This window comes from Echinococcus granulosus (assembly GCF_000524195.1).
Source record: "Echinococcus granulosus chromosome Unknown EG_S00069, whole genome shotgun sequence".
Taxonomy (NCBI): Eukaryota; Metazoa; Platyhelminthes; class Cestoda; order Cyclophyllidea; family Taeniidae; genus Echinococcus; species Echinococcus granulosus.
Genome location: NW_020170449.1, coordinates 277,255 through 303,881, shown reverse-complemented (window position 1 = coordinate 303,881; position 26,627 = coordinate 277,255). Strand labels below are relative to the sequence as shown.

Here is a 26,627-nt window from a genome sequence, read left to right as displayed (position 1 = left end):
ATTTTAAAGTGTAATGCGTGAAGGCTAATGAATTATACAGTTGCACGACAGTAATTTCCTACCCTGAGTAGATTGATCGTGAATTTCCATTAGATCCGCGTCGGAGTGCAACCCTTTGCATTGTTTACGAGCCTCGCTCCATGAAAATAATTCCTTCGTTCCATTGTAGACCTAAAAATCATTCGAGAATTTATTCACTCACAGTTGACGTCACAGTTTAGGGTGTTTTCTAATGCCCCATAAATTTTGAACAACTTATTTTACCACCTCAACTGATAGTGCTTGAAAGGAAGTAAAAAACGAAATTATCTTCTGACCAAGAATGTTCCACGTCTACCCTGTGCTGTGGTCTATGGCTCACGAGTTGGTGCAACCAGTTGTCGCGGACCGGTGAAAAATACAGAGCGCATATTTTTGGAGTCGTCGCTGCGGTGAAGGCTCTAAGGTGATTGTCCACTTACTATTTGGTAAACCAAGGTTTTTTATTTCTTTATAAAATAAGAAATTAGATAACTGCTCTTTAACACCGAAAGTAAGTGGGCAGCGCTTGCGTTAGGGGAGAGGCATGCCCGTTGTCACCCCACCACTCCTCAGGAGGTGACCCTAATCGGAATTTGTGGATTGTTGTCGCTACAGTCGCTTAGCCGAAGTTCACTCGCTTGCGTGCGGGGATCAGACTGCCGCTTTTGCGCCTCGATTAGGCGACTACAGACCGCGAGGTCACTTTGGTTGGAGTGGCGGCGAAGAAAGCCATTGCCTTTTTTATTACCCTCTCAATGCATCTCCCTGTCACGCAATTCAAGTGGAACTGTTTCCTCCTTCAGGCTGGCGTATGGTTATTGCAGAGTACACTGTGTTTACACAACTCAATTTCCCTGCTTCCCGTCATGCTTGAAGTTCGCTGTAAAGGTGTACCTTTTTGGCATTTCATAGCACTTTTTGGTTTTCTTTGTCAATTCTGTTAGCTTATTCTTTGCGTCACTGAAAGATATTTACTTAAGTAAACACAGTCGGCGCAACTTCTGTCCCCGTTTTGTTCTCAACCCATGGGACCTTTGCACATCTGTGCTAAAGTTCCACTTAGATTCGAGCCTCATAAATGCATCTAGGGCTTCTGTCTTGAAACGAAGTGATGCAAAGGTACAGGCAACCTGAAATGCCGCCGAGACGCATGGCTAGCAGGGGGATTGTAAAATTTCGCTCTGGAAGGGAATCATAGACCGCGTTTAAGACCACAATCAAAACCAATTTGGGAAATGGCTTATTGGAGCGGCTATTGAAGCAGTGCTAATATGAAACGGAATAGCAAGAAAAGAAGCTAGAAAAGACCCAAAAGTCGCCTCCATTGAGTGAATAAATTCAATTTATAACAATACATCTTCAATCAGTTGCGTATGGTGAAAAAGTGAAGTCTTTTCATGATTCACTTGGTTGAATGTCTAAATACAGTCTAAAAACCATCCTTCCTCGGGAAAAAGCTAATGAAGTTGATTTGATTATTCAAAGACGATACTCTACTCCAGCCATTGTAATGAAGCGAAGTGTGAACCGATGGAATTTGCCACTAACAACCATCGAGATTGTCTCCTTACGAGACAGACCAAAACCAGCTCAAACTGCGAAAGGTGACATTGTGACAACTATTTGCGTGTTTGGCCTCAATGACAGCATCAATGTTGTGGCGACAAACTGGTAGCTGCAAGAGGTGTTTAAGAATGCCTTGCCGTATTTTGATTGTAGACAGCAGAGACAGAAGGAGAAACAGTAATTCACTAGATCTGTTTGAAAGGCCGATTACTCTTGTAACCTTGTTAAATTTCTCGCCCTGGAGCGCACCCATGAGAAGAAGGAAATCAAAATCTGCCACGTCTTAAGTAACACGATCCAAATTATCAGAATCATAAGCTCATCCCTCTCGCAGAATGGCCAATTAGTAAATTAAAAGGCTCAAAATTGTTTCTTTTGGGGGCCAAGGATGCAGGAAACCCCGAACATCCGGTCATCCTGTCACAATCACAAGGAGTGAATAAAGGATCCTGAAAATTGCTTGAGAGTACTGGAGAGCAACAATGAAAGAGACTCCAGGGGGAGTTGAAGGCGATTGTTGGGTCCGCCTATGCTTTGGATGATAAAACCTTCAAATTCCATGATGCCGGACCACAGGTGAGTCAGTAAGACAATGACAGAGACCAGCGTAATGACACTGACAAGTACCAGTGCCCATTTGTATCAATACTTTTCACTATGACCCCGAAACAAAACTGAAGAATATAAAAACGGAAATATGCATTATTTCCTGTAGCTGAAGAAACCGTTAAGACGTCGTACTTCTTGTACTATGAAAGTTAAAGTTACTGTGTCTACTTTTTTGTAGAGCTACAACGAAAAATACGTATCAACTTTTTTTGTTGTCAAACAAATGCAACTGGTGAGAAGTAGTTCATAGACGCATGACTTACGAAGTAGCAGGAATTGGAAATGCGGAAAAATCCATTTGGGCATTCCTCCGACCGAGAAACGGCAAGGATCCGCATGAAGAGGACTGTAAAATAGGAAAAAGGGGAATAACTTTGTCATTTGAACACAGGTTGTCGAATCGGACCGGCCAATTCGCTATTGATAAGTTTCGATGGGAGACACACGATTTTTACAATGGATTAGGAAGGAGATGAGGAGTTAAAGATGGTTAAATTCCGCTGCGTTATTAAATGGAGTAAGTGAGGGGGGACATAAAGGCTCCGATACTCGGGAGCATTAATTTTGGGTTCAGACATCCATAAATTTCACCATTCATCAAAGAAGCTAATTACACCCTTGTAACCTCCCATTCTCATATGAATAATTGAGCACCATGTCATGAGCTCCTTCTTTGGCTAATCCTCTGGGGGCCATAGCTACTAGCCATTTAAATAAGGTATCCCAGTATCTATAATACTATCAGAGGCTCTATACCAGCATCTCGTTCTGTGCTTTTCTACACTTCACCACCTTCGTGTGGACTCTCCCGACTGGCTTTTCCATTTCTCTCCCATTGGACATACCTGCTCATAATATGAGCAGACACGATGTACTTGTAATTTTTTTTTATTTTATAATATTAACCTGTAACCAGATCTCTGAGTAGCTTGGATCTCTGTTGATTTGACTCAAAAGTAAGTACTCTTATGGGGCAAAAATGTCGTCATTCCGAGTTCCTTATTGGCTTGGAGGATGCTAATAAGTAATCAGTAAAACTGTCACATTAAAATCCGGTAACAAGTCGAAATAAAGCTTGTTCAAGCCAAGCCGAGACTGTCAATCTTATATCTACACTTGTAGCTGTCGAATGTGATCTATCGTCGGCGCACACCTCCTGCGCCAGTCCAGCCCGTTAATCAAGATTAGATGATAGCCAACGATAAAAAATGGCTATGGATGGATGAATAAAGGCAGTTTTCAACGGGAAGGAGGGGTGGAATTCAAATCCACAGACATCTACTTGTATCTATAGTACAACACGTGCACAGTCTTTACGACGGTGATGGTGACGCTCAGCCGCCAATCTGGTCAACCGTAGGACGCTAAAATAGTTTTAATGCAAACATTTCAAAGACAGCCCTACGGCCATCTTGTAGTAACGACGACCTTGACTGTAGGGATTCCCTGGGTGCCCTGTCCAAAGGACAGAATGCTACCAGCCCGATCAAGGCGTATCCGCGAGTGCTTTGATGTAATTGCATAAGTAATGAAACGCTCTGTTGTAATGGTGAACACAACACAATTGCGGATGTAAACATTTGCAATCTCAAAAGTCCGGGGTGTCCCGGGTACTCAGGGCGCCGTGGGACAACTCCTTCGTACTGACACAAATTTGCCGAAGCTGACTTCCAGGTGGGAAGGAGGAACATGGTCAACAGGGAACTGACAAAGCCCTTCTCCCCAATTAACAATGACAACACGCCCAGAATGTGGCTCAACTAAAATGCCGTCCCTTGGGGCTACGTATTGTGGCCGCCTTGCCTTACCCTGACACGGTGTTTTGTTTACGTCTGCGTGTGTATGCACGCAATCTCATGTTATATGCATGAAATTAATCAAAGTTTACAAAATTGCCTCGTAAATATCCTACCCTATGCATAAACAATGTCATTTCAGCAGGAATTGAGGCACAAATGGAGCCCACTTGTAGTAGCTCGTTCAAATTAATAGGTAAGTGAATAAGTGTGGCTTCCAAGGCTTTTAAAATGCTACCCTGCGAAATACCAAGGATCAGTAAACATAAATTATGTTATTTCTTGGTACAGGAATCCCCGAGAAACGCACAGAGGGTAGTCTGGCAAGGAAACATGCGAATCGGTCATGCTAGGTACGCAAATAGGCCATTAGTTCAGACGAAAGAGGGACTGGGTTGGAAGAAAATAAACATAGTTTGAGATAATGGATAGGGTATTTTAAGAGCTGTATAGGTACATTAGCTGCATTGAAATGTAGAAATGATAGATTGGATTTTCAGGAGAAAGAAAGAAGGCAGGCAAAAAAGGTATCTCCACCCAAACCAGCAAGAATTAATGGTTTTGCCCTTATTACCACCTCCAGTAATTCAGCTTTTAAGCATTCAAGTTAAACGGTTAATACATTCAAGAATTTGGGGCTCCAAAATCCACTTTGCCTTGTACTTCCGTACGTCCAGTTTGTTCATTTACTTATATGCTTCCGTGAGGGCAATAACGTTTCAAAGAAGTCGTTTTTCCGCATTCCTTCAAGCAATGGTGAATCATGTGACCCGGCTGAAAGCACAAACACTACATTGGGACATTCTGAAAGGCCAACTGAAAACGCATATAAATTGGGACGTGGAGGGAGGCTAGAGCTGGGACAAAGGTAAGCAAAGATAAGCTATCGGCAGTTTGGCTGTGAATTTTAAATAAATGCAGTGTTTTTCATCCGAAGGGGAAAATTGAGTAACCTACACAACCAGAAAAGAGCTTAGTAAAGTTGCGATAGACGATGTTTCAACAGAAAGATCCTGTTGGCTTAAATTAAACTTTGGCAGTCATTTATTCCTGTTGCCTTTATAATTGGCAAAGCCCCATAAAAAGAGGGACAACAACAACTGTATGCTGTGTATACAGGAGTCCCTTCATTATGAATGACAGTCAAGGTAGAAATTCGCACATGTTAAAACCAGCTATGCACACATCTAAGGAGGAGAATCCGACAGCACAAGGAGTAGACAGCATAACTAACAAAATTTCGCAACTTTTAATAGTAAAATAAATGATCATTTAAGTATTATATGCACTAAGAATACTTACTTGCATTTTATAGGGTGTGAGATCACTTAACATATAGAGGGAGAGATTAAGGTCCATAGTTTATGAATAGACACAGAAATGCAGTTGAATGGGGATGTAAAAGAGGATGCTTTGATTGTGGTTACACAACTACATCCGGCGGGACTGGCACAGAACTCATTAACCAGGTGGGATTTTGACTAGAGGTGTCACATGTTGCAACCCAAGTTTGGTATTTGAGGGTAGGCGCAGTTGCTAAACGTAAGAAATACGCACTTCTTTGTGTACAAAAGGAACATGGGAAGCATTAAGGAATGACCATTTGCTCTACCCCCCCGCCCCCCTGCGTGTCCATGTGCGGACATCTTGAAGTTAGCGCAAACGATTGGGGCGCATACCGAATGGGCCATCTGTTCCCTTCTGCAAGATAGAGGTGGGAGATTTGGGTAAAAAATGTGACCGACCTCGCAACACTTTCGCTTTTGTAGTTGGCAGAATAGCAGTAAAATCTTGCCAACAAACTAGATGTGCTTGGAAGTGTACATACCACCCTTCACCATGGCTCTAACCTTTCCAGTTGGTCCCATCTCAAATCGTCTACGCGATATTGTGAATAATTTACTTTCACTATTAATATCGACTATTATGAAGGAAGCGAATACTTTTTTGGATGAACGTGTCCCAATTAATCTTTTCGCCTTCCAGTCCTTGTAGGCAGGCCAAAAATCACATTTGTGACGAGACAAAGACTGTCATACGAGCGTAAACACACATACGCCATGTCTGGAACAGCTTTGGCGAAATGTCATCTACTTAGATGTGAGAAAAATGTGGGTAGAGGTGGTGAGGATGACTATTTAGGAAAAGGTTAAGGCTAAACCATTAAAGCCAGAGTGGAAGAGTTGGAGAGAAGGCAAAATTAAAGTAGGAAAAAGGTTGAAAGAAAAGGACCACCACTATTAATCATATTTCTGAATTTTAGATTCATAATGTCGGTGTGGAGCCAAATACCTGGAAGGTTGTTTAACAAGGACTTCATAAGATGATTCTTTCAAGCACAATAGATGCATTCTAGTTGTTCCAACCATTTTCAGGAAAAAAGTGGCTTGAGGCGATTACCCATCGCCTGGAAACTTGAATGGCGGACAAATTAGTTCGGTAGTACTCCCCCCCCCCTCCAAAGGCGTTTATCACTAAACATCATAAAGGTCCACTGAGTCTTAGAGACGAGCTACCAAAATGTGAGAGTTTCCTGGCCTTGTACGGTTCTTACTCGAGTGTAGAAGATGCAGATCAAAACCCTGGAAACGGGTGATAGGACTCCTATCACTTTAAAGCACGGGTTTTATCCTGGAATGAAGCAATGGAACAACACAGACAAGCCGAAGAGCACTAAAAATGCTACTTAAATAAAGATTGGGCAAATTTACGAAAGTAACAAATTTTGATTTGGCAGACATTCCTAATTGAGGAAGTGAATCCCTGCTAGAGGAGATTAGGGCCAATAAGCAAGTTGATGAGAAAAAACCTCCTTAAAAACGTCGAAAACATCATTTGAAACAAGTTTATAAGCTGTCCGTCATTTGTGGCCAACATTGTTTGCGGCACAAACTATCTGGGTCCGTTTTACCGGCGTCAGTCTACACGTGGCAAAGGTTTTTTTGACCGTAAGGACTTACAACTTCATTTTGAGCGCCTTCAAAACGAATTCACATCGATAGAACATATGAAACACAAAAAACCTTAGCTTGCTGACGCGTCTGCGCATGTCGAGGACACTTTTGACCGCACACAGTACTATCCGAGTCTTCCATCTACCCTGCTCTACCTGTGCCATCAGCCCCCAGATCCCCTGTGGGACTGAGGCCTTGTAGCATCTGTGAGGGCAGCTTAAATGCCCCACGTCGATGCGGCAAGACTCCGCTCGTGCTTCTAGCTTGGTTTCCAACTTGGAAGTCTCGTCACAGGGCTACACAATATACATGGACCGCATTATTTCTTGGTTTTGCATTGTCTCCACAAGCAACTGTATTCCATCAGACATAATTTTTTAAAAGATGATTTGAAACTTCCTTGTCAAGTAATTGTCGTGATGACATCGAGATCATGCCTTATCTCCTCGTGTGCAACCGGGTTTTCTCTGGTTGTCTGCCACGACATCTGTGAATGCAGATCTTAGACTGTCAGATAAATATCTGTCATCACAGTCTAGGTAGTGCGTTTGTCCAGTAGGATTTTGAAACGAACCGACAAACAAAAAAAGAAGTAATTCGCATCAGATCGAGACAACTTTATTTCGACTTTATTGCTTTTAACTTAATCAGCAAGGTTTCAGACCCACGACTTGGTGTAACCAGTTATCGCGGCTGTGACAGCAGTGGCGCACTTCTGCAGGGTCGACACAGACACAGTTTATAAAATTTAAATCAAATCAAAATCTGCCCCAAAAAAATTAAAGAAAAAGTAACATGGATGGTCTTTAAGATTCATCAAGGCAAGTGAAACCCATCTCTTTTCAACGATAACTACTTGAAAAGAAAAAAAAATAAACGCCAAAACCGACTCGTAATCCCAGAATTTGGTGGTAAAGACGGCAATAAAGGAAGTAGTAGAGGGATATCTGAGAGAAATAAAAAAAAATGAAAAATATGCAAAAGAAAAGTCCTATCACAAATGCCTGATGTGTTATACACAAAGGTCAAATTGAGGGAGTGACCCAAGGAAGGAAAATAAGGGCGAGGAATGGAACGAAAGTGGAATGCTGTTTTAGCATAAAACTGGACTTGCAACAAGCACAAGAGGATGTAGGATAGCTCCACTAAGATTACAAAAGGACCATTTTTTAGAATCCTCGGGAACTGATAATGTGATCAGTAAGGATTGGGAAAAGGATATTTGAGCTGCCTCCAACTAATATTTGTCAAAAAGCAGCGATAAATTGGTCTAGTCTGTCGACAATTTAACTAGAGGATAATTTCCTGATGCAATCAACAATAGGAATTAAAGAAACGAATCACTATTACGTAAAACAAACAATGGGTTCCAAGTAGCAAACGGAGACACAATGGGATGATATAAGACATCGGATTTTGAAGTAGGGTCTTTAGCATCACCAATGTTTTCCTCCTCTTTATTGTGTACATGCAGTCTAAAATCAAGAACGCATCTAGTACCTAAATGTTGAAAGCGGGTGCCCCACCGTCCCTAAGATTCTTGGCCGCCGTGCATTCGATGCTATCTCTCACACGCACTCTAAACTCTTCGACTAGAAGCAATTTCAAAAACGCTCGTACAATTTGATAAATAGGTTTTGGATTTTTTTGCTCTCCTTATAACCCCTGGCGATGGAAGCCGCTGGAAAGATCCAAAAATCCGGCCACTATGAGGCTTTAAAATATTTGTATAACAGGACGAAATTTTGATGACAGAGCATTTAAAAGTTGCCATAATGTCCGCTGTTTCCGTCTTGTGATCACCTCACTCTGGAAATTCAAGGATTCTCTAGTCGAGAATAGCAGCTGCCACCCTGGAATGAAGGTGGATTCAAAACCTGTGGGCTGTGTCAAAGAGGACCAAGGATACAAATTTATCGCTGTTGGGAAGTGTCTGTTAGTGGACTACGAAGATAAAAATGGCTCTAATGATGTAACTGTCGCGGAGCACTCCGGACATCAAGTCGGACACATTTATAGGTATTGGCAATAAAGAAAGGATCCTAAAACTGGGCTAATAGTTGAAGGGAATGCAAGAGGGCTGAATGTGAATGCTGGATTTGTCTATTTCACGTTTCACTTAAATATTGCAAGTAGGTGCCTTGACACTTCAAAATGGATGAAGATGATAAACCGGAGCAAACAGTCTCACTAGTCCTTGAGGAGTAACAAATTTCAAATAACGAAATGACTTTCCAGCTCTTTTCAGGCATGGTTATGCACTAAGCCATGAATGATTGACTCGAAAAGCCGCTTTTATGAATGGGAAAACTCGCCTTCACTTTGAAAGAGAGATTTCACTAAAATAGCAGTTGACCTTTTTTCATCGCTGGCATGAAGCTATTTCACGGAAAGTGTTTACTTACCGCTTCATAAAATAACCATTAATGATGCAACTGACAATTATGCGGAAAAAGGTTATAAATTTTAAAAATTCTCGTCTTCAAAGCATGGTGTTACTGGGACTAGTCTCTCCACCAACATCAAGATATTGCAAATCCCCTTCAGCCATACTAGCAAATTCTCGGCTTGCCAGGAAGCAGAAATGAAGGTGGAAATACCTGGAAAAGTAGTCACATGATGTCATACCAGGTAAAGACAAAATAACACCAAGCAGTAGCGAAGACTTCTGGACATTGTGCACACACACACAGGGTAACACCTTCCGCGTACATTTTAACTGATTTGTGATGCAAATAATTAGGAAGGCGAAGGTGACGAACAGTCGGCTACCTTTAAATGACCTTACATCAATGTTTTCAGTAGCATATAATTTGATAAACTCGTGAAAATTGTACACTTTACCTTTCAATCTTTTAAACAACAAACTGGTCTTTAAACTTAAAGGCTTCCACATTTGTTCAAGAAACGATATGCTACAACAGAAAAACGCCCGATTTTGATTAGGCTGGAGAAATAAGTAGCATATACCACTACTCAAATAATAAGTAATCACTTCATCTCTAATGCCAGCGGTTTGTTACCGACGAGTTTTAGCGACTGAAAGGTTTAAAAGATAGATGAACGAAAAAGGAATAAATGAATGGATGGATCTAAGACCAATATATAAATTAATGAGTTTAAAATGGGTAATGGTTAGGACGGAGGACTAGTGGTGAGTGGGAAAGCTAGGCTTTATAAATGGACAAAGTTGGAGTTAGCGATCGGATAGATGGGTCCTTAATAAACAGGTAGATGGTTGGGCGGATGAATGAATGGCTGAATGATCGGATGAGTGAACGGACGAGGTAATTACATACAGAACAATTGCACTTAACTTTTGCAGCCTTCTTCATCTTCCTCACTATCTTCAACTTTGCCTTCTATCAAGCTACTCACTTTCATTTTTAGCAAAAAACCCATTATTAAACAACCTTAGTTAGTACACGTTTTGCAGTAAAATCGCCACAGCAACGTGTACTTCAAACAAAATAAACCTTTATCTGCAATTTCAAATACGTATTCCCATAATAAAACGAAGCCGATTTCATTGCACGCAACCTAATACCAATTTTTGACCACAGACCATATAGGCACCAAAAACGTGTCGAGGAGTTCAAAACTAATTTAGTGGGAAATTGAGATTACCATAGCTAAAGGATTAGGCTTCTTTTTTTTACTTCAGAAACGCGTAAATCTGTCCCGCCTTTTGGTGAGAAAAATCATGTTCACCTTTTATGCTACCAAGTCGTCTAGAGACGTTTTCGCAGTTGCGTGTGGCAGTGTGAGAGCCAGTGATTTATTTGGGACACTGTCGGATGGATGTTTCCTATGCTGCCAATGTCGATGCGATGACTCACACCGCCACAAGGCTCGAATCACGGTTTCGTGCGTGCCCCCTACCCAGCTATTTGTGGACATTAACGTCCTCCCACATTGCCAGCGCTCTTACAGAGAAGTGTAATCCGCAAAAGCTGTCATTCAACTACTTAAAGGACCCTCTCAGGAAAACCTGTTCTTACAACAGACCGCATTTCTTAAGCTTAAAAGAGGAAAATCCCTGTTAAAAATTACGGTCCCAAAAGTGGCTTAAATTCAGTTGAACTCAGGAAATTTTAGTCAGCTTTTGACATTTTTCATACCTTTGAATACATATACTGAGTAAACTGACAAAAAATGTGGAAGTGGTTGACTAAAACAGATATGCATAGTCACCAACTCGTCAGCTAGCAATAAAAGGAAGAAATTCAACTGTGGTACACGACTTAATGGTCAGTGGAAATTAGTCAGTCTCGGATAAGGCTAACAAGAGTATATTGCTGTGTCACGCAAGATCGATCGTATAATGCATTTGCGTCACGAACTTGAGCACCTAGTTCCACATTTATACTATGAATAAAATAGTGCATTTAAGCATGCACCTTACTAATAAAAGAGTAACTTGTACGTCTAACCCAATTAATAATCTAAAGTAAGCGTCTAGGCTAACTTAATTTGACTTACTTAAGATTACCGACAAGAAGGCTCCAGATTGCTGAAAATTCTTCAGTCGACAAAAAGAAGATCAGCCAAAATTAAAAGCCAAATGGGCACCTAATTAAGTTTTTTGTAAAGCTATTATGCATTAAACTAAGTGCGCATAGTACCAGATTGATAATAAAAAAAGGGTAAGGGACTCTAGGGATATGTTTGACAATTACGTCAAAATGCAGAGGCTATGCATAAAATGCCTTTATACGTGCACTCGTATGTAGAATTGAAGGGCTACAGTATCTGTTAACAGTGCAAATGTTTGCGTAAAACCAAAACAGATAACAAGTAAGGTTTTAAGTAAAAACATTTCTAAAAATATTTGGACTGAACCGCTAGGATTAATCACTTTAGCATGACCCTTATGATGCCTAACTCCTGCAGCACATCAAAATTTAAGATCTTAGGTAGATATGTCTTATCCAGTAAAACAAAAATCCTGCATTCCTTAAACCAGTTTATGGTACAAATTACCCACTATGTCCATACAGTTCTAAGATTGTTTACGGCTCACTAGAACAAGACGAGAAACACTTTTTGCATCGTAATATGGGTTTAAGGGCATAGCACAAGAAAAGACGTTTGACGTACTAAGTCCAAATATCAAATCAGTAAGCATTGTAATACCATGACCACCCGAGAAACCCGGTGACTGCCAAACTTTCAAATTACCGCGTATTCACCTAAAAGTACTGAAGGCCATTATTGTTCAATTCAATTATCAAAACAAAAAATTATGTGTACTAAGGGCTTTAAAAAAACTAAATTTAGCCGACAAAATTTTATTTTGATGGCAAGTTGTGATAAAATGGTGGCGGCACAATCAATTGCTATTATCTGTGGATTTTTAAATGTTTTCTTCGTAAGGTTCTCTTTTAACAAATTTAGCCCACTGTAGTTTTGCTTTTCTTTCACATATAATGATGCTGCGTACTTTATTTCTACTTCTAATTGTTGCATGTTCCAAATCTGCCTTAATACGGCCGCTGTGCTGTAACATTCCAACTGTCGATTCCTACCTATTTCAAAAGTCAGACCATTTAACAACTTCGCATCCACTATTCTGCTTGCATATTTGCATGTCCAACAGACACATGGAATCTTAGTCCTCTTATTTCCCAGGATGCAGTCTTGTAGAGTGTTGACTAGTTCGATCACGCCATAGATCCAAACGGTAACTCGGTTAATCAGCACCCCCTCCCTCCCTACCAAAAACTAGACATTTATAAATTACCCGTCCAAATACATGTTTTTTGGAGTCAAGGTCACCCACCGATACTAGTATCTTCACTGTTTGTAACTCCCCCACGATCACGTTTTTGGTTGATGGGCCATTCAAGGTTCTGTTCAAACATCTAAAAGGTGCACCAGTAACCTCCTGGATGGCAGATCATGTGAGGCGACAGCCTGAAAGTCATCGTTCCATAAGTCCTTACTTGTTTTCATGTCACCAAAGATTAAGAAATCGGTGATTCGTAGAGAACCGCAATTATGACTACAAACGATTTAAGGATTTTTAAACTCTATGTAGAGACCAGGGTCCTGAACGGTAATTGATAGGCGAAAGTGCCAAAAAGGGCACACTGTTGCCGAGTTGTTTTCATTAATTTCACCACCATGCCTTCATCTTGCTCGCTCTTGTGCTGACCTAATTGCAGAGCTCCAAAGTGGGGAGGAGTGTATACTTAAAGGGGTACGAAAGGTGATAGAGACAACTAGCATGATTCGCAGACCGGACCGCAAAGTGGGAGCACAATCCACGGAGGCTATGCTTGCGGAAACCGTCAAGCAGAGAGTATCAAGCCACTGCACCCACCCACAGTCATACGGGACCGCAAAAGAGGTAGACACTCGATTCGATAACGCTGACATACTGTAATGGGATCCAACTTGTCGAAACCCGTTTTTTAGAGCTCCACCGTCCCGCTGGACCTGTCCATCCGTTTTGCGCGTTTGTCGACTCCGGCCTCCCACAGCCGCCGATCCCGCCTACTCCGAGGTGGAGAGCCTAGTCCAATGAATTCGGCAAATCAAGCTTCTCAGGAAGCATAATTTCCACGCTTTAAATTTAGATTCACCACTCCCTTACAAAAGGGGAGCGTGGCGCACACATGAAAGTCGATAACAAAACCGCTTCATTGCCAACGTGAAATGCATACATTTCGAGGGGAGTACTGAGTAGAGAGGAAAAGGGAAATAGAGTAGGTGGGTGGGCAGGTAGGTAGGTAGGCGGCAGAAAAGACCTGCGACACGCAAGATCCAAACCAACACTGGGACAAAATATTTTGCTCATCGGCGCAGAGTTAGAGGCAGGGCGACAATGTCACATCTCACTGAGGTGCCCGTGAGAAGGGGAGGGGAGGAAAGATAGAGGGTGAAGGTGTGAAACGTCACCATCGCTGTCGCCATCACCAGCACCAAAATAAAACACTCGGCAACTTGGCGGTGGAGCGGAGAGGAGCACATAAAACGCCATTGTTCAACGTAGTGGATCAGAAAAGGAATTTCGGCTATACACGGGAGGTCTCGCGTAGACGCTTTCTCACGACACATTACAAAAACATTGAAAGGGCAGGGAGAGGAAACGGAGAAAATCGATTAAGTAGGGAGGTCTCTATACAGCGGCTACCAGTTCCGGATTTACCGTGGTTTCAGGGGACTTCTTCTTTGTCGCCGATCCTTCACCTTCGTCCTCCGTCGCCCTGGTTGAAGACGATGCATCTTGGGTCGACGTTTCTAGTTGTGATCTCCTCGACTCACCTGCTTCCTTTTCCAAAACTTTCTGCATCACTGCTCTGTCGGCCACTTCTTTCCTCTTCAGCAGCGGCGCCAGGAGCTGTGCCACTTTCTCCGAGGAAGGCATCTTCGGAATGAGGTCGCAGATTGATACAGAGTGACTGTCTCGTTGGGGCAGATCCAGAAGGCATCCAGAGAGCAATTGGGCCACTGTGGCGTCCAGCACTCGTGAGGTAGCCAAGCCCAGCACTCGCATTTCCAAATCTGGGGTGAATCTACTCCGGCCGAAAGAATTCGCTGCCAGACGTTGTAATAGAGCTCCAGCACGCCTCAACAACTCCAATGACGTCCCCATCAACTCCGGCTGATCTTGTAACACCTGCACACCATACTGTTCGATCACCCTCCGTGTCTTCGTCTCCATGACTTCAATGAAGGAAATGAGACCTGCGATAGGACATGGCTTCGCTTGCGCAATGAAAGAGAGTCCATAGGTGGAGGTGTTATTTCCATCAATCTGTTGTTGGCAGATGTTCACCGGGGGTTCTGAGAGGTAGTGTAGTGTGGAGAGAGCTAACTCTCGCGTCACCTGATCCTCCGGCAGAGCCAGCCACGAAGCAAGGCGATCAAAGAGGCGACAAGCGCTCTCGGTGTCCATAGTCGCAAGCAGCATGGCAACGTTGGAGTCATTCACTGCGAGACGATTGAGCGCCTCGAGAGCCAAGCGGCACGGCGAGATGATTCGATGACCGGGGAGAGGATCGGTTGCAGCGGCAGTCTGGCATGTGGCCCAATGAACGAGGCCCTCCAGTAGAGGACGCACGATGCTCTCGTGGAGAGGAAGACATTGCAGATGACCCAGGATGTTGACGAGAAGGACAAGGATGTTTTCGCACAACTCGTCCAACCACGGCATCCACCAGGCCGAGTTGGAATCATAACGAGTCATGTGATCCTCCACACAGGCCCAGTCGGCATCCGCAGATTCGAAGTGGGTATGCGCGACAGTTAGAAGGCGGCCGGTAAGCGCAAGCAGCGCTTTGTGGTTGGCAAGAACACGCTCACAAGAGGGTAGGAAAGAGAGATTGCGAAGTACCGTGGAGACGCACAAACACCGCAACGCAAAGCCCTCTGCCCTCTCCGAAGCCGCGTCCACAGGCCAGAGAGCCAAGTCGCCACGACGGATTATTTCAGAACGTGCACGAAGAGGGCAGTAGCCTCGTGAGTCGGTCATCAATCGATGACTGTTCAACTCGCTGTCTTCGTCCTCCTCCATCGCCTCCGCAGGTGGAGTGGAAGCAATATCAGTCTTATCCGTGGAAGGATCCACTTTCTGGGGTGAAAGGACGGGGAGAGAGGAGGACGAGGATGAAGAACGAGCCCTCTTCGACGCCTTGTCGGAAGTCGAGGTGGCCTCAGTGGAAGAGTTGGTACGCTTTCTTCGCATGGAGGCGCTGCTACCGGTACTACTGTTGCTACTTCCTCCACAACCGTTGGGATGAGGAAGGATGTAAGAAGTGGAGTCGGAGCCACCTCGCATAAAGACATCTCGCATTGAAGGAGGTCGAGGAGAGGCGGGTGGAGAAGTAAGTTCAGCAGCAACGTCGGCTGGTAAAAGGACCGGTGGGGGTGACTCCTTGCCTTCGAGAAGTTCGTCCAACGCGAAGAGAGCTAATCTTCGAATGTTGGATCGAGCTTCGGGTCCTGAGAGGTTATTAACAAGCAGAGAGGTGGTGTGTTTCGCTATAGTCGTGGCAGGGGTCATATGAGCAGCTTCGAAAGCCGCTAAGTGGTCAGCAAGCAAAGACGTGCCAGATCCACGCCCGCGTCCTCGTTTATTCAAAGAACCCGCACCGCCAGCACCAGTACCAGATTTATCCGAACCAGAATCCATGGAGGGTGCCGTTTTGGGTAATTTTGGCGCTGAAGCCTTCATCAAGAGACGAGCATTCTTGCCAGAGCCCTGGAGTAGTTGTCGAATGGCCTCTCGCAGTGCGCCTACGGAAACCCCCTTGGAGTTGGCCATAGCGACGATTTCATGTTCCAAACTGACCAGCCCATTTGGAGACAAGGGTGGATTTCGAACACGGAGGCAACGACATTTGCTAGAGATCTCGTTGAAGAGGTCGGTGAAAAGGTTCTCGCGATTAGTCGTGGAAGATGTCGACGATGATGAGGAAGAAGAAGTCTGGATATCGAGAGGCGGAGGATCTGCTGGGGCGGGAGGAGTTTTACATATCAACTGACTCTCTGCATCTAGATGGAGGGGCAGCTCGAGCTCCGAGGTGAGACGATGGGAAGGAAAGAGTTCGTTGGCATCGTGGCGAAGGTGGTCGGTAAGCGCAGTGACCAGGGTATTGAGGGTGGGCGCGTTAGCATTGATTGAGACAAGGGGCTGTTGGGTGGGCGGCGCGAAGTAGGCTTCCAAAGCATTGGGCTCATCGCGAAGAATGACGTTGAGGGCGTTAAGCGCCCAGGTCGTCTCACTGGGCAGACCGGAACGAAGTGCCATCACTAACTTTGACGCAGTTAGTGGACCTGGAGGTGAAAGGTGGGAAGATTAGGATAATACTCAGGCACACGAAAAGGCGACATTTTCTGTGAATACGCCCACAAATAATCGCTGTGACACCCGTTTGACTTCCTTGTGTAATATAGCTTGATTTACCCCTGCCACAGTACGCACACACACGTCGGTGAATCTTTCCTGATTAGATAAAAAGCAGCCAACTGTGCCATCAGGTCAGGAATCAGATATTTGAGAAGAATGTAGTGCAATGTGTCATAGACCTTACAACATATTAATAGGTCAGCTAAACAAAGGAATAATCGTTCTCTTCACATATCGACCGATGCGGAGGAAACATTCGGTATAGAGAACTATGTCATTTGTGAAAAGTTGCACTGATGGTCGCGTTACGTCTATTCGCGGACGTGAGAAGGTTGGTAAAAGACGAATTTGCCAACCCATCGGTATCAATCGCAGCCTACAGCATCCACTTTGTATCCTCACATGTTAACCCAACAAACCAATCGCGAGCAATACAGTCGGGTTGAATATAAGACTCAAAGTTACAGAGTAGAATTTTTCGCTTATCAGGCTATGTAATGAGGACTGACGTGTTTAAGCCGACCCAATTTCGTAAACTCGTACAAAATCAGAATAAAGAGCCCCTTTACTTTACCTTTAAGCAACCAATGATCCCCCAAACTGGCACCTACAAAGCAGACCATCACAATATAGGCAATCTTAGTACAAAGATCCATGAGTCACCATGGACGGTAGGTTTCACTAGTACTCAAGATACCTATATTCGCATTGTTTTTACGTTAATGACCCAAGGTGGTACTTATTTCATAAGAACACCCAAGGTGACGTTAATTAAAGGCAGACACATCAGTTTCAGCGATATTTATCTGATGATAACTACCAGTTAAACACAATTTAAGCTTGGCCAATGATATAGAGTATGCAACCAACCAAGATCCTTTATTCGGAAACGCTTCCGACGACTTGCATCGATCGGCGTGGCTTCTACGCAGCCCGGTGGGAAGAACTGGACCGCCTCCAGTCGCTTCCAGTAGGCAGCTGCGGCCGCAGCAGCCGTAACGTAGGCCGGTCCAGGACGCTAATGGTTAGGAAAGAGGTGATAAGGTGAGGAGGTATAATTCTAACTTTAGTTGAACGTCAAAGTGGTCAATCGTCCCACTCACCAAGGGGAAATAGACCAAGCCCCTTTCCCCTTGCTAAGTGGTGGAGCAATGCAACTGACTGTGGGTCCATTATACCTATACGTGTCCCTAAATAGTGAGGTTCTTCAACTATAATCAACCCGAATGACCTCTTGTATCCCCAAATACTGACTGACGTTAACTAGAACTCATGAGGGACCGTAGAACTTAGAATTTATGGAATGGTGTGCACCACCATTGCGGCTCATTTTTCAAGCAATTAGGAGACGAAGCTACAAATCTCAATCCTGAAGTTATATTTGAAGGAAAAGCACCCAGGGAAATCCAACTGTCACGGCCCACCATAGGTATGTCCTATTTAGTCTACTAGAAAACAATAAACAAGCCCAATTACCCCAAAGCCATGAAACACACCACATCCACTTTGTTTTTTAACAAACTTGACATGTCTGCGGCAAGAGTTGCAGCAGCCGAAATGACAAGCCGCATGGTTGACACCGGATTTTGATGAGATAATCGAGACATCGCGTGCATATGACGCTGGTAGCTGAGGCGTTCAAAGGGGTCTGAGTTTGCTGACCAGTCCCAGTGCAGTGGAAGGTGCGCGCATAACCCACCTCCCCTCCCTTGCCGTAGGGGAGCAGAAACAGTGGCGATGGGGGTAGGCCGGGGCAGTGGAGTGGATGCGAGGATCTACAAAACGCTCGCACACGAGCGTTAGGCGAACACAAGTGTGCACGCGCGTAGGAGCCAACTCCAGTTGTGATGGCCATGGCGATGAGTCATGGGAGGCTTGTCGTCATTGCATTGGCTCCTCGCATGTACCAATCAACGATGCGGTTCAGTGCCGAACGCGTTTTTCCATCAACCTAACCTGCCCCGCCCCACACCCCTCCCCACCACCACCCTCGTACCATCCAAACGGCCAGAACGCAAGCCTATCCGCCAGCCTGCCAACCGCCCATGACACGAAAACGGCGCTGGAAGTGAAGCCAGCCTGGCTGGCTAGCTAACGAACGAACCAACCAAACAGCTACCCAACGAGCCAATCGGCAGAAGACTTCGATGGTTAGTGAAAGAGCGCACATTCGAAAAATCTCAAAAATGGGTATTTCAAGCGCTCCCCGCAAAAAGGGCTTTTTTAATAGAGCCCTGAAGAAAAGGTTTAATGCGAACGTGAGGTTTGTTTTCAATGTACCTGACACGAGTTTTGCGGGACTGGGTAGGATGAGACACGTAGGAGGCTGTCAAATCCAGACCATCACCCAAGAGGTGTTTATTTTGTCGCATTGTGACTTTTTAAGGCAATGCGGACGGATATGTGAGCTCTCGCTGTTATCGAAATAGGGAAGTGATTCCCAAAATGGAAATTAGCCGCTTCGGTGATTCGTAACTAAATTCCTATCTGACTAAAAAAGTGGACGGTCCGAACCATAATTTGATATCCGGACTGTGCAACGACGCCTCCGAAGTGGGGGGATTCCTTTTTGGTGAAGGTAGTGAAATATTTATCTACAAAACACGCTGATGGAACCTATGAATTAAAGAGAAGGCAGGACGCGTTCTAGTTTAATTATTTCTAAACATCACAAAAACGACTTCAAATAGGCGCATTACTTTGATACCCTTTTTCCAGAAACGGCAGTAGTTACACTGAAATGCGCTACAAAGGAATTTAATTTCAAGTGGAAGCAAACGTACAGTGGAACTGCACGGAACGAAAATTTGTAAGTAAGAAATAGCATGGCTTCACATATTTGTACCTCATCAACAAAAATGCTAGCTGCGAAAAATAAACCCACTTTGACGAAATAAACGAATTTTCGATGAAACCATCAAAGATAAATGGGTAGGCGGACTGAGATGGTTTCACTGTCCAAAGCATTAATGACCCGCCGCTTTAAGACAACACTGGCGATGTTAGAATTCAAAAAAAAGCGTAGAAGCCTATGGATTTAGACGGCCTGTTTATTAAGAGAAAACGCGTGCAGACTAGACTGTGGCTAGCGTGGACATTCATGGAACAGCCTTCCATCAATTGATTAAGGTTAGCATTCACCGAACACTCAGAGTCAACAAGAAAGCAGATAAAAAACCTGAGATGATTTCACAAATATTGTCCAATAAGGACAAACGATCCACTTTCTCACTTGTTGTGGCATCATTCCCGGATGCGGTGGAGGTGGCTGCTGCTGTTGTTGTTGCTGCTGCTGCGCCATCATAGCCGATTGCGGATGATGTAGTCGTTGAGACGATGGAAACGCGGTATTAGGAGGCTGCGAACCACCGGACGCATTGGTGTAGCCGGGCGGTGCACCAACAAACGGGGACATTGGAGGTCTTTGACCCATGGCCATACCGGATCGACCACCCGGACCCTGCCCTCCAGATGGTGGTGGGGGTGGTTGGTAGTGTGCGGTGAAAGAGGGGGGCGGGGGTGGCTGCTGCTGTTGTGGTGGTGGCGGTGGGTGATGATGGTGCTGGCCGATCATATAGGGCGGACCACGTTGGTACATCATGGAAGGTGGAGGTTGAGGCTGTTGTTGAGGTGGATGGTGAACTGTGTTCCCTGTAGGCGGTTTGGAGGAGAGAAGAGGTGCTCCTTCCGGCGAGGCCTCACCACGCATGCCCTCCATAGCTGCCATCAGGTGACTACCACCAGTACTGCCCGATGAGAGCCGTCCGTAAGGAGAGGGAGGCGGAGGATAGGGATGCCGTCCCACCATCTCACAGCCGTAGCTAACTCCAGCTGTTAAGTGAGAAGCAAAATCAGTACGTTACTGGTAGTCGTCGATTGAAACAAATAGAAGATCCATTCGACCACCGGAAGTCACGGCCCCATATCCAACCTTTTCCCATAGTTATATATTACACATTAATGTAATCAGAAAAAAAATCGAAAGTCCTTTTACGCTAAGATTTAAATGGAACGAATGATTATGGGAATTTTACTGAAGGAAATAGCAAATCGACGTCTGATTTGCCTAATCTGGGTCACGAAAGCATGAACCTCAGTGGTGGCGACAACAGTGGCACACGCATTTTCAAAGAAAATTAATAACGTATTAATTCAGGACCTTACATCTGCAGTTGTTTCGACAAAAGCGTTGCAGCCCAACCTGACTAATTGCTTATGTTTGACATTTCCGTGGTGAATGGAAAAAAAAAGCCATGCTTTCGTCTGTGTTGGGATTAGTAATGAAGTCGAACTGTCCGCTCCTTCCCTCAACTTACATCGTGATATTTTAGTTATTTGGCAGGAGAGAGGCCAAACAATAGTAAAACTAAGTACTCCGTCTGTGCCGGTGACCCTACCAAGCTGACATCTCTTTTTTCAAGTAAAAGATATCGCTGCCTGACAATAGTGCTCTTTTGAAACGTGCTGGAACACGAAGCATCCCCACATTTTAAAACATTTAAACCCGTGAAAAAAGCAGTCTTTTCAGTTCACTTTTGCGTTTACCAACTTTAATCGAAGCAAGGTATTAGCAAAAGTTCTATTTGTGAACCAGTTTAGAAAACAGTTAATTTTTTGTAACATGAAGTACCAAGACTGTCTTCTCGAAATTGTTTAGAAAATCCAAAATCGAGAACCGTAGGCTGTAACGAAACTCACTTAATCAGAAAACCTTCGACTCTAGGTGTGAGGACTTTTAAATGAAGTCAAAACTAAGACATCAAAATTCAACTCTACGATTCTAACAGGCGATTAGGGCTTACGTCCAGGCATTCGAGATTGCGGATAGCCGGGTGGGGGGAACGGTGGTCGTTGATTGGCCCCAACCGATGGCCTCCAAGGCGAACCACCACCAGGACCCATCGGATATCCAGACGGAGACTGCAGTTGTTGTTGCTGCTCAACAGACGCCGCTACCGGTGTGGAGGATGGCGTGGTAGTAGCGGTCGCCTGTGGCGCAGGATAGGGTGAGGCAGCAGCAGACGAAGGAGCTGGAGAGATACCACCACCTGCTACAGGTGACGATCCTGGCCCAACCACAGTTTTCGCTCCACCTCCGCCACCGTCATCCGTCCCTCCTACTGACGCCGCAGGAGTTGCTGAAACGCTCGTGGGCGCCCCATTGCTGGGAGGCTGCTGGACAGGTGGCATGAGATTAGACGAAGCCGAGGACTGACTACCCACTGGTGAGGGGGGTGGAAATGGCGTAGAACTGGAGGTGGAAGATTCGTTCATCTCCGAGCCCGCACCACCACCGCCAATGGAGCCCACCGAGGGCTTCTTTTTCTTCCCTGAAAGAGTCTCAATCTGCGCTGCCACCACACGCACATCCGCGCCACCCGGCCCATGGTCGAAACGGCACTCATAATCGAGAAGGTACTTGCAGTAATTTTTCCTCAGCGTGTACGCCGCCGATGCAGAGGCGTTGATGTTAAAGAGTTGGCTGATTTCCTTCCACCGCTTTGTCTTGATCACCTCTAGCACTCCACCACGCTCTCGCACCGCCAGATAGAAGCGGTAGAGATCAAGCGGCTGCTTCACCACCTGCGGTAAACCGGTGAGGGGTTTATTGATCTCCTCCATGAAGAAAAAGTAGTGTTCCAGCCACTGACGCCGGTCCGGCTCGTAGCCCATTTCCATCAGACGCGAGAAACACGAGGCCGACTGCGGGCTTAGGTTGGGCGGCGGCGCAATTGAATGCATGGACTGGGGCGGAGGAGGAGCCGCCTGTGGTGGGTAGCCCCGATGATAAGGATACTGTGGCGGTGGTCCGCCACTTTGCTGTTGTAGATGTCCGTAGGAAGGCTGCGGGTGAGGTTGGTGGTATATGGCGTTTGGAGACATGTCACCACCCCCGCCACCAGAGTAGGGCTGTTGCTGCTGAGGTGGATATTGTTGTTGTTGAGGCTGTTGAGGAAAGTTGGGAGGGTAACCCGGATAACCGTAGGCCCCTCCAGGATGTGGACCCCTGGGCGGCATGCGATTCTGCCCCTGACGATACATCGGGTGCATCTGAGGCTGTTGCTGCTGCTGCATCATGAACTGGTGATGCTGAGGCATCGCGTTTTGGGGTGGTGGTTGCTGTTGGTGCTGCTGATCGTCCTCCTTCTTGGGAGACGGTGGAGGTCCAGTTCGAACAGAAGCCAATGATGACGAAGGCGGTCGTAAAGGGATAACTTCACCAGGAGGAGCAGAAGACGTCGGCGTCTGTTCATTTGAACAGGAGATTCGCGACGACATCGCTTCATCTACGAAGGCGAAAATAATGGGTGAGACACAAGCCGGAGAAAAATCGCACTACACGAGCGAACTGACCTCTTGAATCGGCCCTATTCGTTTGCTGTGAGGGCGGAAAGTTACCAGGCGATTGATCCTGCTGAGAATTCGGTGGTTGAGATGGAGGTACGACACTTTCCATGCTACCCATAGGCGGATGGGGGTACCGCATGGTGGGCCCACGAGGTGAGGAGAGGCCGTTGGACATGGGAGGCGGTTGAGGGTAGCCGCCACCGCCCCGCGAATACATATCGGGGTGATAGGGGCGAGGGTAGTTTGGATGATCGGGCATCATGTAAGGCCACATCTTCTGGTATTCAGCCGGTGGAGGAGGAGGGTAACCGGAGGAAGTAGGAGGTGGTGGAGGGGGCATCATGGAGTAGCCACCACCAGGAGCGGGATAGCGTGAGGATTGCGGCGGCGGGGGGTATCGTTGGAGAGGGTAGGGCGCATAGGGATCCTGTCCGTATTCAGGTGGATAGCTGGAACGAGGTGGGAAGGCACCGGGGCCCATGACACCGGGTCGTACCATGCCCGGATTCATTCTGGTATCTTGAGGCATCCCCGGACCGTAGCCGGGAAGGGGTGAGGGACCACCGGGAGTTCGATTCGGCTGTGATTTGGGCATGGAGTCCATCTGTTGTTGCTGATCAGGCTGTGAGACGGGACTGCGCATATCAGGAGCACCTTCCTGTGGCGTGTTGGCACGAGACGACCGCAACAAACTTTCTTGTGTAGCAGGATCCTTCAGTGATATTGGAGGGCCGCTTAGAGGCTGTGAAATAAAATGAACCGGATTTTCACGCTTATCCGCACATACACACGCAAGCGATGTGTTGACTTGCAGTACGGCAGTTTAAACAAAGTGCACTGATTCCTACTAGTGAATTTAAACCTTGCTAACTCGTACTCAAAAACTACCTTATCAAAAAAACTCAGTTCCTTAACAACTAACTTACATATTAAACGTTCCATATTCTTCCTTGAGTTGATTCTTTACGCTTTGGCACAGAATCAGCAAGAAGTTACACAACGTTACAATGCTTTTTGGTTTGAAATTAACTTTCTCTGACACTTTTCGTTGTACAGATAGATTTAATTGTTAAAATAAGGCATTTTGATATGATTTACAAAACCTATACTGCCGAAACGGGTATGAAATAACCGTATGAAATAACCAAATTTCCAAATAGTTAATTTATGGAATTTCGAGAGATATTTACCTGATTTCCGTCCTGCTGTTGACCAGAAGGACCGGATTTGGGCATATATCCGTAGGGATCATACCTAAATCCGCCCGGTTGGCCCATGGGCGATATCGGTCCCGATACACGAGGCGGCTGAGGGCCTGGAGAATTGTTTTGGAGGAGCAACTGGTTCAATGTCAAGGCCTGTCCATGACCCGATTGACTGACAGCCACATTGGAAGCAGGCATATCGGGGGGACACTCCTGATTCGGATAAGCTTGATAGGGGTGTCCACGAAATTGATTCGCACACTCCGAGGGGAACTGGGAGCCATTGGAGGGAGTCGTAGGTGGGGGATTTGTCATGTAACCCTGTTGGGTGCTCATTGAGCCGTTCTGGGTGTTCTGGAAGCTCATCTAATAAATCCGCTGGCTTTCGTGATGGAGTAAATTAACACGCACTGTAATCCATATAAGGAAGGGGTTAGGCAATTAAAAATATTTCCTCTCTCGCAGTACAAATGCTGTAGGTGCCAGGTCCGAGTCCGAACTAGAGGCGATACGCGAGGCATATGGCAAAGCGTGGCATTACTGCTACGACACACGTGATAAACTACAGCGACGGCACACAGTGAATGCGACCAGTTTCTCGTTCGAGGGTTCATACACGGCACGGAGCTATTTGAAACAACTAGATAGCTTGGTTGCAGAGACCACCAGCCTGTCAGAAGTCCGCCTGCGGACGCATAACACAGATGTAGCTCGACCGCATAAGTTGACTCACAAGTACCATAAATTTTGATATTAATCAAAAGCAAATTTAATTTTACACGTAAATATTTGATTAAAACTTTTGTTTATTATATATATATTAAACGATAAATAAATATGCAAAATAAAAACAGCTTGAATAGTTAGATTAGAAAAATTTGTCTGGCACAACTACGCTATCAGTGAGCAAACGTGGTCATTCACCTTGCGTACTTCATTTGAACGAACTACACTTTCTTCAAAATTACTCAAAGCCTTTTTAATTAATTAAAATTATAGTTAAATAATATTGTTTAGTTTAATAAACTCTACATTGTGAGTTAAAATTTTATAAAAACACTTGAGCGTTTGGCTAAAATTAAAATATTTATTTCATTTTCCGTTTTTAGTCTCACGTCTCTCGACGCAAACCAATAGTCGATTGAATCCATAGCAGAGGCTTATCGTTGTGTTGGTGTGGTGCGTCCCGTCTAGCGTGAATCAGCCTTATGTGCCTATCACACTACTACTACCACTACTACTGCTGCCACGGTGGTAGAGGGAATCCTCACTCCTGCTTGTGTAGCAGTAACGCCTCCATCCCCATCACTGTGTGCAGTCGGTCCTTCGCCATCCCCCTCCCCACACACACAGACTACTAACAAGTGCCTCATATAAGTAGGCCGTCGGCAGAAGTCTACACTCTCTCTGCCTCTGCATTGCATGCTGATCCTATTGATTTATCGATCGATTGGCATTGGCTGGTCAGGCCCCACCGCCAGGTGGGATAGGGAGGGGAGGGGGGGGGCGGACGCGGGCAAGCAGTGGACTGCTTCTCTTTGCTCACTCGCATATATTGAATTTGCCTTGCTTAAAATCTCGTGGGCGTACGCCTACTGGAGAGTACAAAATTGCCGCGTCATAGATCACCTGACTGTTGGCATGATTTAAAGTCCACCGCAAGACAGTTGTGTGCGTGTGTATGTGTGATTTATTGTCAAGGTAGTTAGAAGACAATCGACGCTGGGTATAGCGTGAGCCATGTCACTGACAGCATGCTCAGTAGATTTGTTAATTTAACAATTTTTGTAACTGCTAGAAATCCGCTAATATAAACTCCCCATGTGATGGGAGGGAGAGTGATTTTGTTACCCTTGTACACATGCAGAGGCACTGTCATCTTTTTGACAGAAGGGTTTTTCATCACATTTATAGTCTTGAGAACGCGCGGGTTTTACTGCTGTATAAAGGCTAGCAATTCTGGTGAGAATTGACAAGAGTGCATAATTGGTTTAGGTAAAAGCCCAAATTATTGACGGACATTCAAGGTGGGGTGGGAGCGTGTGTAACCTGGCGCCTATTAGCCTACTTAAAGGGGTCATGACTCAACCAGCTTGTCACTTTCTCAAAAATAAGGTGATAAAGTCACGAGCGGAAACAAGCACCACAATTAATTGATTTAGGCGTTTCCACATCAGGGGGAGATTGCGCGTTCCCCAGTACGACCTCAAAATTGGAAGAGCCAGCCTAGAAGCTGGGCCTCTGGGGTACACATCCCACCAAAATAAGTATA

At 45.3% G+C, this 26,627-nt stretch overlaps 1 protein-coding gene across 1 annotated transcript; it reads right to left on the bottom strand. All coding sequences in view use genetic code 11, as the record gives it.

Moving 5' to 3' along the window:
* Positions 1–1,588: 1,588 nt before the first annotated feature.
* On the bottom strand, positions 1,589–24,721 carry EGR_07088 (Trithorax group protein a; the record flags this gene model as incomplete). Its single annotated transcript, XM_024496337.1, has 10 exons — positions 1,589–1,696; positions 2,460–2,542; positions 5,821–5,870; positions 7,016–7,242; positions 14,085–16,729; positions 17,673–17,820; positions 20,035–20,633; positions 21,605–23,089; positions 23,157–23,892; positions 24,341–24,721. The coding sequence occupies 10 exons, from the start codon at positions 24,719–24,721 to the stop codon at positions 1,589–1,591; spliced, it is 6,462 nt and encodes a 2,153-aa protein (XP_024349264.1).
* Between the last annotated feature and the right edge of the window lie 1,906 nt (positions 24,722–26,627).